This window comes from Oncorhynchus keta, chromosome 15, assembly GCF_023373465.1.
Source record: "Oncorhynchus keta strain PuntledgeMale-10-30-2019 chromosome 15, Oket_V2, whole genome shotgun sequence".
In the NCBI taxonomy this organism is placed as follows: Eukaryota; Metazoa; Chordata; class Actinopteri; order Salmoniformes; family Salmonidae; genus Oncorhynchus; species Oncorhynchus keta.
Genome location: NC_068435.1, coordinates 10,453,701 through 10,466,341, shown reverse-complemented (window position 1 = coordinate 10,466,341; position 12,641 = coordinate 10,453,701). Strand labels below are relative to the sequence as shown.

Genomic DNA, 12,641 nt, shown 5'->3' with positions numbered 1-12,641 from the left:
GAGTGAGCAATGCATGATAAACGAACCTCAGATTCCCTTGAAGTCTGAGAAAAATATGTAGATGAAGTATTTGAAATATCTACCACATGCATAGCATCAATAGAAATGAGTGACTCGGCATCGTGGTATGTCCGGGAAAGCTATGGGTTAATTTAAGACGGAAAGGAAACCTGTTGCCAATTAAGTGCACGAAATGCCACATGTTGCCTAGACACATCTTCAGATCGGCTGGAAAGATCAGTACATACCATATCCACGCAGGGAGAGAGAGGCTGGCAGTACATTCATTTGAAAAGGTTCCACTCATTTCAAAAGGCTACATTAATTGAGAAGGTGTGGATGATCTGAAAGCACTCTTTCCTTCGTGGGGAAACGCTACGATTTAAAACGCGAAGTGAACCAGGCAGCTTATTCCCCTGGATTCCGGAATGCGTAAAAGCACCTGATGGGATGCACAATAAAATAGGCACAATTCTACGTTGGCTAAATAACTCTTCTTCTACATCGTGGATAATATGAACATGACTATCATAAGTCCATTGTTTCTGCTCTGCTTGACATTGTTGGTCGGCACAACCGAGAGTGTGGCAGAGATATGCAGGGGAACGCACTGTTTCAACTCAGAGGACTGGACCAGACCTTGTACAGGGGCGCATTGCCAGCGGCGAACGGACTCAGCACCCCAACACTTAAACCCCGTAATGCAAGACAGGCAAGCGTTTGTTAAGCCCCTTTACCAGGATGCCCATACTAAACATCAGACCAGAAGTGCACAGGTACCATACACTATCATTCAACCACATCGTGGTGGCACGGCCACAAGCGACACGCAGAAAGAAAACCCAAGGTCCATTACCGCGGAGGTATACCACCCCGGGTGCAAAGGAGGGAATTGTCAAGCTTCCCAGCCGCGACCAACGAGAACTGAGAGTGTCCCCCGGGAATGCAAAGGGATTGAATGTAAACTGCCACTCAGGATGCGACCCAAGCCGAAGCCTCAACCGTGCATTGGCGACAGTTGTGTCACTGGTGGTGGCGAAGACCCGAGAGGGCAGCAGCCCCCCCTGGTTCATGACAGAGCGGCGCAATTTCTTGGAGAATTTCCGGAGTTTGGATCAGAACGTGGTTCATCGCCTCTTGGAATACAGTTGACATGCGACATCAAACCAGGTTTAGCATGTGACCGTCTGATATACAGAATTTTCTATAATTTATTTTAAAAAGATCATGCCCCCAAAGTAATTAATAGTTTAGCTAGCAATTAATGTTAGTACAAAAATATATAATTTCAGTTTACACCCATGAGAGTTGAAATGTACTCTCAGTGAATGCAACAATAACCAGCTGGCCAGTGTTACTGAACTAGTTACAGAGGTACAGAAACTCTGTGAAAACGTTATAAAGATAGCTGTAGTGTGGGATAATTTATACTTTTTGAAGTGTTAAATGTAACACAATTAGAGTTAATTTAACACTTGCAATTTTGCAATATAAACAAGGTTAAATTGATAATAAAGGTAGTAACAGTGTATAGTTTCCTAGAATGTATGAGTGTATCAGGATTTACCACCAATTTATCACTGCAACCTTTAATAATTCAGTCTGAAAGGTATTTTTGTATGCCGTTTGAATATAACCCCCCAGAAATGTATTTCACTATGTAAATGATCAATGTGATGAGTATTTGTGCATGTGGGTGAACACATGTATCCCTAGCTACCCTGTCCTTCCTCCAACACAGGCAACAATGAGGTGCCCTCGGAGGACACCCTGGTGCTGCAGCTGCGTCTGGCCAAGGGCCAGGAGAAGCTGGTGGAGGCACTGAAGGGCCAGCAGGAAGAGATCAGGGAGCTGCAGAGCAGACTGAGCCAACAGCAGGGGACGCTGGTCAGCCAGCAGAGAGAGATCCTGGAGGAGCAGAGCAGACTGAGCCAACAGATGGACCAGGTCTGGAACCACGTCTGAAACATTGTGGTTTCCCTTCGCCGGAGGGAAGATTTAATAGACATGATGCAACGCTTTGCTGTTGCCCGGCAACTTCAACATCTGCTGTGTTTATAATAATAGACCACTGGAAGGTTTAATTAATTACTTTTGGGCAACATTTTGGTCAATAAACGTTTAATAAAGTCTACCTAAAACCATCCAATAAAAGAAACAAACAAAACTGTTATTGCAGGACTCTGAAGGAGCTTGCTCTGATGAAGGAGCTTGCTCTGATGAAGGTGCTTGCTCTGATGAAGGAGCTTGCTCTGATGAAGGAGCTTGCTCTGATGAAGGAGCTTGCTCTGATGAAGGCGCTTGCTCTGATGAAGGAGCTTGCTCTGATGAAGGAGCTTGCTCTGATGAAGGAGCTTGCTCTGATGAAGGAGCTTGCTCTGATGAAGGAGCTTGCTCTGATGAAGGAGCTTGCTCTGATGAAGGAGCTTGCTCTGATGAAGGCGCTTGCTCTGATGAAGGCGCTTGCTCTGATGAAGGAGCTTGCTCTGATGAAGGAGCTTGCTCTGATGAAGGAGCTTGCTCTGATGAAGGAGCTTGCTCTGATGAAGGTGCTTGCTCTGATGAAGGTGCTTGCTCTGATGAAGGTGCTTGCTCTGATGAAGGTGCTTGCTCTGATGAAGGTGCTTGCTCTGATGAAGGAGCTTGCTCTGATGAAGGTGCTTGCTCTGATGAAGGTGCTTGCTCTGATGAAGGTGCTTGCTCTGATGAAGGTGCTTGCTCTGATGAAGGTGCTTGCTCTGATGAAGGTGCTTGCTCTGAAATGCGTCAACATTATTGAAAGTTGCCATCCTGAACCTTTTTTCAGTAAATGTATGTTTGGTCTCATCTCAGGTCAAGGCCCAGTATGGCCTACTCCTAGAGAATGTCAAGCAGATGTCCTTCCAGGGCATGCAGGAGGAGCTAGAGAGCCACATGATGGCCCTCAGAGGCCAGGCCAGGGCCCATCACACCCAGGCCTACACTGTGCACAAGGTGGACATGGAAGCCAGAGTGATGGATGTAGACCTCCCCGTGTTGGCCTGCAGGTCCTGTGGAGCGGAGGAGTACTGCGACTTCAGGACAGGTCCGCCGCAATGTGAGAGGTGCACCATCTGTCCAGCGGGCTTCTTCCTGGTGTCCCAGTGCTCCATCCATGCTGACAGGATATGCCAGGTGAGGCTATAAAAGCTTGAATATTCTAGATGTACAAACACACCCATTCAGGAGTTGTATTTTATGAATCATTATTTATATTTTTACAGGACAGAGATGAATGCCTTGAAGTAGCAAACCTGTGTTCAGAACAGAAGAAATGTCTAAACACGCCAGGTAAGAAGGGTTTAGACTGTTTGGCGAAAAACTCGTACTGTATCAGTGTTAACCTATTCCCAAATCGTTTTTTAAGAATATGCTACATATAACAATTCCTCTTCCACTCACTCTATAAATAGAAATGTACTACTTGTGTATGTGTGTGAGAGAGGGTTAATTTCTGTCCTCCACTGTTTCTATGTGAACCAGGTGGATTCAGGTGCCAGGGCTTGTCTGACAGAGAGGCCAGCACAGGCTTGTGTGGACATGCCTACTTCTATAACTCGGAGATGGAGGAGTGTCAGGCCTGTCAGGAGTGTGAGGTGGAGCAAGTGGCCACACCCTGCACCTTCACGAGTGACACCGTCTGCTCCACCCCCTCCACCACTGACAGCAGCAGGCTGTCCCTGTCCTGGGCTGGGGTTGTGACCCTGCCTCCTACCAAGAGCCACGCCCCTGGTCACGCCTTCCCCAACCTGCAGCTCCACATCCATGGGCGGGGCGACAGCAATCTGCTGGCCACCGAAGACGGCCATCTGGTGCTGCGACAGCACGGCCTTGTGTGGGCAGACGAGAACTTGGCCCTGAGCCATGGATGCCGCAGTTTTGTCCAGGTGTGTCTGCAGCTTAACACCAGTGACCTGACTGAGGGGCGGGACCTTAGTGGGGTCAGGGTGGAGCAGCGGGAAGTTAAGTCGCTCCAGAGTGCCAGTGTCAGTGGGGTGGCAGAAGTTGCTCCAGGAAGTATGCTCTCCCTGCTCCTCAGGAGTGCCAGCCACCATTGCAACCACACAAGCGATGGCCTGCACCTCCATGACCCATCTGTGGCCCCTCTCAGTCTCTTCTGGCTGTCCCACGATACCGGTGCCGTTGCCATGACTGCGCAGGCAGTGTCATCGGCACACTACCACACCAACTACCGGCCCGCCTTCAAGACCACGTCCACCTCTGACCCGTACGTTGTGGGGCTGACTCACGATGGGCGTGGAGTGCGCTTCACCGAAAGTGGCACAGTGCGCTTTGTGTTCCAACAGGCACTCTACTCCATGGGCCAGGCGTGCGTGACGGAAGGCTTTCACCTGCTGGCCTACCTCAACCACAATGGTAGCAGCATGGAGCTGGCTCGAACATATAAGACTGGTGTCCACTATCGCGACACGTCCATCTCCCTGTCGGCTGCTACCATGGTCGGCCCCGGCGATACTCTGGGCTTTGAGATCCTCTCCCCGGGGCAGTGCAACATTCGCTACTTCGGTGACGACTCCGGCATCAGCGCCCTCAGTTTGGTGTGGATCCCCACTGCCATCTCCTCCGCCCTCTCCGCCTCCGTGGCACGCACAGGCTTGCCCTCCGGAGCGGTGCGCAACAAGCCCTTGTATTTCCGCCAGGTGAGCCCCCACATGCCGCAGATGCAGGTCGGGCTTCCAGGGAAGGGTCGCGCTGAACAAGGACGTGAGTTTGTCTTCACGGAGAGCGGGACAGCCAGCTTTGCACTGGACCTGAAGCTGATCCACTCCTGCAACCCGGTTAAAATCACCCTGCTCCGACATAGAGGCGAGGGGGCAGGGGAGGAGGGCAAGCCAGTGCCCCTGGCCCAGCAATTCGGGGGCCAGATGCCAGAGGGCAGTGGGTGGGCAAGTGTGGGGCTGCGGGCCTCCTTCCAGGTCCACAATGGCACAGCGGTTTTTGTCACATTGGACTGCGTGCGAGGACGCATCAATCAGATCAGTCATCAGGCGGGGAGCGGTGTCTCCATACTGTGGGTGGCAGCGTAGCCTAGTGGTTAGAGCGTTAGTTCGAATCCCTGAGCTGACAAGGTACAAATCTGTCGTTCTGCCCCTGAACAGGCAGTTAACCCACTGTTCCTAGGCCGTCATTGAAAATAAGAATTTGTTCTTAACTGACTTGCCTAGTTAAATAAAGGTACATTTTTTACAAATAAATATCACTAGTCTAGAAACACCAAACTAACAATACCTAAAGCATGGTTTACCAAATGTTTTACTTATTCAATTAGCCTTTGATCAACAAAATTGGCCAATTTTAGCATGATTTACGTCATGTATAAAAAGTACCCTTACATATACCGACTTAAAATACACCAAAGGATGGTTTTGGTGAGTAGCAGAGAGAATATTTAAGCTTTATGGTCTTTTATGCATATTCTATACTGTATTTTGATATTATAAGGATGCTAGAATTAGCATTGTTATTCAACAATTCTTGGTATGAACCTTCTTTCATGTTGACATTTGCTGGGCGCATATCTTGTATTTACAGTGTATAATTGAGTTACTGCATTGACGCCAGAGCTTTATAGAAGATACTTAAAATTCTTTTTGCTTTCATCAAGGATAATTTTGCAGGGCTGGTTTTACTCTGAAGTGTGTTAAGAACATATGTTTTAGGTTAGCCGCCATTTTCTAAATGTGAGTGTGTCCGCTGCATGCCTTAGTTAATGACCATTTTCAGGAGACCCAGAAAGGGTTTGTACACTCGTGTGGAGGTCCACTTGTGTTAGACCAGCCACAAAGAAGTTTAGAATTATACAGTTCTATAGACAGTGACTTCCTTCATCCACTATTTAGACCAGCCACAAAGAAGTTTAGAATTATACAGAGTTCTATAGACAGTGACTTCCTTCATCCACTATTTAGACCAGCCACAAAGAAGTTTAGAATTATACAGAGTTCTGTAGACAGTGTGATTTAGACCAGCCACAAAGAAGTTTAGAATTATACAGAGTTCTATAGACAGTGACTTCCTTCATCCACTATTTAGACCAGCCACAAAGAAGTTTAGAATTATACAGAGTTCTATAGACAGTGACTTCCTTCATCCACTATTTAGACCAGCCACAAAGAAGTTTAGAATTATACAGAGTTCTATAGACAGTGACTTCCTTCATCCACTATTTAGACCAGCCACAAAGAAGTTTAGAATTATACAGAGTTCTATAGACAGTGACTTCCTTCATCCACTATTTAGACCAGCCACAAAGAAGTTTAGAATTATACAGAGTTCTGTAGACAGTGACTTCCTTCATCCACTATTTAGACCACAGTGAGTTCTAGACAGTGACTTCCTTTCATCCACTATTTATTTAGACCAGACTTCCTTCATCCACTATTTAACCAGAAGTTTAGAATTATACAGAGTTCTATAGACAGTGACTTCCTTCATCCACTATTTAGACCAGCCACAAAGAAGTTTAGAATTATACAGAGTTCTGTAGACAGTGACTTCCTTCATCCACTATTTAGACCAGCCACAAAGAAGTTTAGAATTATACAGAGTTCTGCAGACAGTGACTTCCTACATCCACTATTTAGACCAGCAATTATGCCACCAGCCAAAGTGGCAATCTTTAATGCCGTAATACATACTTTGTAAATATTAAAACAGAAAACACTGATTATGACACCAAACCTCATTCTTATTAAGTCACCTGCATTGCTTGCTGTTTGGGGGTTTTAGGTTGGGTTTCTGTACAGCACTTTGAGATATCAGCTGATGTAAGAAGGGCTTTATAAATAAATTTGATTTAAACACTCACTGCTTTAAAAACGCACAAGACTGTAGGCTATATATTTTAATAATGGTTGAAAGTTTGTTATATATTTAAGCATTAATGCCCGAGGGGGTGTGGCATATGGCCAATATACCACGGCGAAGGGCTGTTCTTGGATATAAAACTTCAAGGTGCCTTATTGCTATTATAAACTGGTCCCCAACATAAACAGAACAGTAAACAAGTATCTGTGCATCATACCCATGGTATAATGTCTCAAATATAATTATACACATACAGATGAATGAAATGCTGTTTCAGCCAATCAGCATCCAGGACCCAAGCTCCCCGGTTTATAATATGTATTATAACACGTTATTATCTACGTTTTCACAGCATAATGTATAAATGTTACTACAAGCTGCCATGCTATATGTCCCTAACCCTAATTCTAACGTAATCATAAAGAGAGACAATCTGTCATACTGTATACCTTTTGTAATCACATGTATAGACCTGCGTTGTCATGAGACATGTCTGTCCTTATGGCTTGAATTAAACCCAGGTGTTGCCGGCAAAAAAACACACAAAAAAAGACCCAGATGTTTTGCATTGCAGATCAAAAGACACAGCAGGTCTTTTTCACGTTGAATTTAAACAGTTAAAATGGCATCCAAAAGGGGTTAACAGTTTTCCAGTTATAACCTCTCCTCTCTCAGACTGTTTCCAATGCCTTGGCTAAAGATCAATACGTACAATACTCATCATATGACATTCAATTCATCAGAGCAGGGCACACAATGTGTGAAAACGTCACCCTATTCAGAGCACGGTATAGTTTTATGTATAGTTTTCATATTGCTGCAGACTAGGAGTGATTCAATAACTCATGGTCCCAGTGAAGCCAATGAGCTCGTCTGTGCATGTCATGAGATGTGATCTGTTGCTATATAAAAAAGGACCAAAAACCTGCAGACTCACCCACGTGAAAAAAATACTACAGTTTACTATAGAATACTACAGCACTTATAGAATTATGCAGTAAACTGTAGAATATACTACACATTGTAGTATACCTCAACCATATGTAGTACTTACAATAGGATATCGCTGAATACTATAGTAAATACTACAGTATACTACAGCCCACAAAAGCACTATAATTTACACTACAGCGTGGGACTCCAGCCCTGTTCCTGGAGAGCTACCCTCCTGTAAGTTTTCACTCCAGTCCCAGTTGTAATTAACCTGATTCTTATCAACTAGCTAATTATTAGAATCAGGTGTGCTAGATTAGGGTTGGAGTGAAAACCTACAGGACTGTAAACTCCAGGAAAAAGATTGGAGATCCCTATACTGCATTATATATTTTGCATATACCCTGCCCATTCCCCTCCCTTATCCCAATGTTTGCCACCCGTACAGCAAGTGCCAAAACTACATGCCACGTATCGACAATATATTGTGTTCCCTACAGGTGAAAGAAAATAGCATAAGTTCTGAACTGTCCATTCAGACCTCAGTCCTACCTACAGGTTATTGAAAATATATATATTTTAAAATGTATTTTGTTCAGTAGGTTTCCTCAAAGGCAAAGCCACCATTGCTGTCAAAGACTTAAAAAAAACACTATAGTAAATACTACAATCATGTCTGCAAAAACACTACAGTATACTACAGGCCACAAAAACACTACAGTAATTACAATAGTATATAATAGTTCTTAAAACAGTATTTATACTATAGTAAACAGTAAATACAGTCTTGTCCACAAAACTACACTAAGCACTACCGTATTCACTGTAGTGTTTTTACGGACTTTAGTGAATACTACACTATTTAACTATACAATACTATAGTATTTTTTTTTTCCACATGGGCAGCAGCTTTTCAGGAACAGAGGTGCCTATTTCTATTTTAAAAGGCTTCTAAATGGCACAGGTATTAGTAAAGGGCATGAAACGCTGAGGTACTGTTTTAACCTAGTTTATTTTTCCGTTGCAAAACGTTTCACTACAGTGTTCCCTACTGAACAGGACTCAGTTTACTTTACATTGATATACGTTAGGCTCATTATATTGAGATCAACAATGCTGATGCTAATGGTAAGTAACTATGATAATATACCCCCCCAAAATAATCCCCTTACCATTTATTTAGCTACACCTTTAAAATCTCAAGTACAGTAGTTGAAAAAAGCAACTCCTCTCCTTACCTCTTATGTATACTTGTATTCCTATATGGGGGGGCAATCGTATTGGATCGGGATTATGTTTGTCACAGACTACTCCACATGGTCAAAAAGGGACAGAGAGCATGTCATCATGGGAGAAATGAAAACCACTCCACTTACGACTGGTGAGTTATAGCTATAATAAAAATGAAAAAGGCCAAAGTCCTTAACCTAGTGCTGGCCCCTGTCTGGGGACCAAGCCAGCCTCTCACGTTAGGGCTTTAACCACAGGTTAACGCAAGTGTCCAGTGTTTCCAGATTCCTATGGAAATATGACATAGAATTAATCACAATACGTGTACAATTGTTTACCTTCCCCCAAAAATTGCAATTAAGTATGTAAAAAAATATGTAAATATTTTCTGTGTTGGAAAGGGTGTAGGCGTACCCCCAACCACAGAAAGGTGTGGGCATACCCCCAACCACAGAAAGGTGTGGGCATACCCCCAACCACAGAAAGGTGTGGGCGTACCCCCAACCACAGAAAGGTGTGGACGTACCCCCAACCACAGAAAGGTGTGGGCATACCCCCAACCACAGAAAGGTGTGGGCGTACCCCCAACCACAGAAAGGGTGTGGGCGTACCCCCAACAGAAAGGGTGTGGGCGTACCCCAACAGAAAGGATGTGGGCGTACCCCCAACAACAGAAAGGTGTGTGCGTACCCCCAACAACAGAAAGGGTGTGTGCGTACCCCCAACAGAAAGGGTGTGGGCGTACCCCCAACAGAAAGGGTGTGGGCGTACCCCAACAACAGAAAGGGTGTGGGCGTACCCCAACAGAAAGGGTGTGGGCGTACCCCAACAGAAAGGGTGTGGGCGTACCCCAACAGAAAGGGTGTGGGCGTACCCCCAACAGAAAGGGTGTGGGCGTACCCCAACAACAGAAAGGGTGTGGGCGTACCCCAACAGAAAGGGTGTGGGCGTACCCCAACCCAACAGAAAGGGTGTGGGCGTACCCCAACAGAAAGGGTGTGGGCGTACCCCCAACAGAAAGGGTGTGGGCGTACCCCAACAGAAAGGGTGTGGGCGTACCCCCAACAGAAAGGGTGTGGGCGTACCCCAACAGAAAGGGTGTGGGCGTACCCCAACAGAAAGGGTGTGGGCGTACCCCCAACAGAAAGGGTGTGGGCGTACCCCCAACAGAAAGGGTGTGGGCGTACCCCAACAGAAAGGGTGTGGGCGTACCCCAACAGAAAGGGTGTGGGCGTACCCCAACAGAAAGGGTGTGGGCGTACCCCCAACAGAAACCCCAACAACAGAAAGGGTGTGGGCATACCCCAACAACAGAAAGGGTGTGGGCGTACCCCAACAGAAAGGGTGTGGGCGTACCCCAACAGAAAGGGTGTGGGCGTGTAGGGGCATACCCCAACAGAAAGGGTGTGGGCGTACCCCAACAGAAAGGGTGTGGGCGTACCCCCAACAACAGAAAGGGTGTGGGCGTACCCCCAACAGAAAGGGTGTGGGCGTACCCCAACAGAAAGGGTGTGGGCGTACCCCAACAGAAAGGGTGTGGGCGTACCCCAACAGAAAGGGTGTGGGCGTACCCCAACAGAAAGGGTGGGCGTACCCCAACAGAAAGGGTGTGGGCGTACCCCTAACAGAAAGGGTGTGGGCGTACCCCTAACAGAAAGGGTGTGGGCGTACCCCAACAGAAAGGGTGTGGGCGTACCCCAACAGAAAGGCGTGTCATAAAAAAATAAGAACTCTAGTAGACCAGCTCATCCTCTCTGAGGAAATAACTTTTTTTTTAATTATTTTTTTTAACAGTCTGTTTGAGATCCAAGTTTGAGGTTGGGTTTTTGAAGTGTGTCCCCCCCAATTGATGCTTTGGCCACAAAGTATAAGTATAGGAAGACTCAACATTATTTGGGTATGTGTTACCATAATATTTACTTTTAAAAAGTTACATTTTCACTGCACAGTTACTTTCAAGGTGGAGTCAGCGATGCACAAAGTTAACAGCAATATTTGGGTCAATTACAGCAATATTTGGGTCAATTAACTAAGGAAATTGAAACGCAAGGCTAAACTTCACTTTCTGGTCTCGCAGCAATCACGTAGTTATTGAAAGTGCACGTGTGCTGATACTATGAGTGAATTATAGTGCATCGTTTTGCTCATCTGTAAGATCTGCGATGATACCCACGGCAATGTCATATCGCGGAGTCAGTTTAAAATGCCACTTTGCTTAGTTGAAGTTTTAAAAAAAGACAGTGAATAATGAAGATGGTTCACTCAGGGGGGGGTCAGTTCCGGTCTGCTTTGGTTCTCCCATAGACACCAATGCAATAGCAGCTGGGGTTGGTCTGCTAAGTTCATTGACTAATGTAGCCAGAAAAAAATAAAGACGTAGAGTGTCTCGCTTCCCCTTCAGTCTCTGGTTTACTGTTAAATTACACTTACCTAAGATGGTGTTGAAACACCCAGAACGTTAAGTGCACTAGATCATTATTTAGCTAGGTCCAGCATGTCCCAGTTAGCACGGGTGCTGCATGCAATGCTAGTGGAAATGGTTAGCACAGCTAGCTGTGTTCTCAAAAATGTCCTTCAGACCATTACAATAATATACACAGCCATACCATGTTTTCAGACTGTGTGGAACTTGAGACTATCACACAATGTTTGTTTTTTGGCATGCGGGCAGAGTGAGAAGGCAATCAGGAAATGCTTCACAATTTAAATATTGTCAACTTTTACACATAGCAAGTACAGTATATTACAGATATACAATGTCAGTTCCTTTGAGGGACATGCTTTTGAATGCTTTTGAGACCGCAACTTCCACTACTAGCCAGGAGATGCTGGACAAAAAAAAACAACACCTGCCTGCATGGAGGGGTGACACCACCCGCCTAAGGTGGGAGACTTCACTTAAAAGAACTCCCCCTTGTCCGTTGACAATTCATGCGTCAATGTTATGCTCATATCTCTAATTAGGATTCGGTCCTTGGGGAATATCACACGTGGCCTTCACAGCAGACGGGCCGGGGAGAAAGTGTGGTATCCACATGTTTCACAGACAGAAGACCAACTGCAACTAGGAGACTGTCTGCTTTTGAGAACTCTTTTGTGATTGACAATCACCCATCGGGTCACATTAACAGTGTCCCACTGACAAACAGTCCCAGGGGATGAGAGAGGGAGACAGAGAAACTGAGAAAAATAGGAGGGGTAGACAGCGAAAAGTAGACAGGAGAGAAAGAGCTACAGTTACCTCCTGTGGAAGGATACAGTAGCCCTCTAGGTGATGATGCGCCATCTGGAAGGAGTTGGGGCTTGTTTGGGAGGCATCTCAGGCAAGCTTTTTCCTCAGTTTCCCTGTTAACTCTATATTCCTCAAGATAAAGGCTTACCCATATGATTTTCCTGAATGGCCATAGAAAAACATGCATTTGTGTTGTCCTGTAGGCATACAAAGGAAGTGGAAAAATCAATTACGAAGTGTACCTTCCGAAATCCTACCTCTTCAACGAGACAATGTGACATGTGGTTCTCACTTAGCCATCTTAAGATGAAAGCACTAAGTCACTCTGGAAAAGAGCATCTGCTAAATTACTGAAATGTACCTAAGTGTTCAATGTTTAAGACATTGAGAGTATCCAACA

General features: G+C 45.5%; 1 protein-coding gene across 1 annotated transcript; it reads left to right on the top strand.

Annotated features, from left to right (window-relative positions):
- The first annotated feature begins 209 nt into the window (after positions 1–209).
- Positions 210–5,989, top strand: si:ch211-252f13.5 (uncharacterized). The gene is made up of 5 exons (XM_035759581.2): positions 210–1,170; positions 1,742–1,947; positions 2,833–3,153; positions 3,243–3,309; positions 3,502–5,989. Exons 1-5 carry the CDS (start codon positions 516–518, stop codon positions 5,064–5,066), a joined length of 2,814 nt encoding a protein of 937 aa, XP_035615474.1. The 5' UTR covers positions 210–515; the 3' UTR covers positions 5,067–5,989.
- The last annotated feature ends 6,652 nt before the right edge of the window (positions 5,990–12,641 follow it).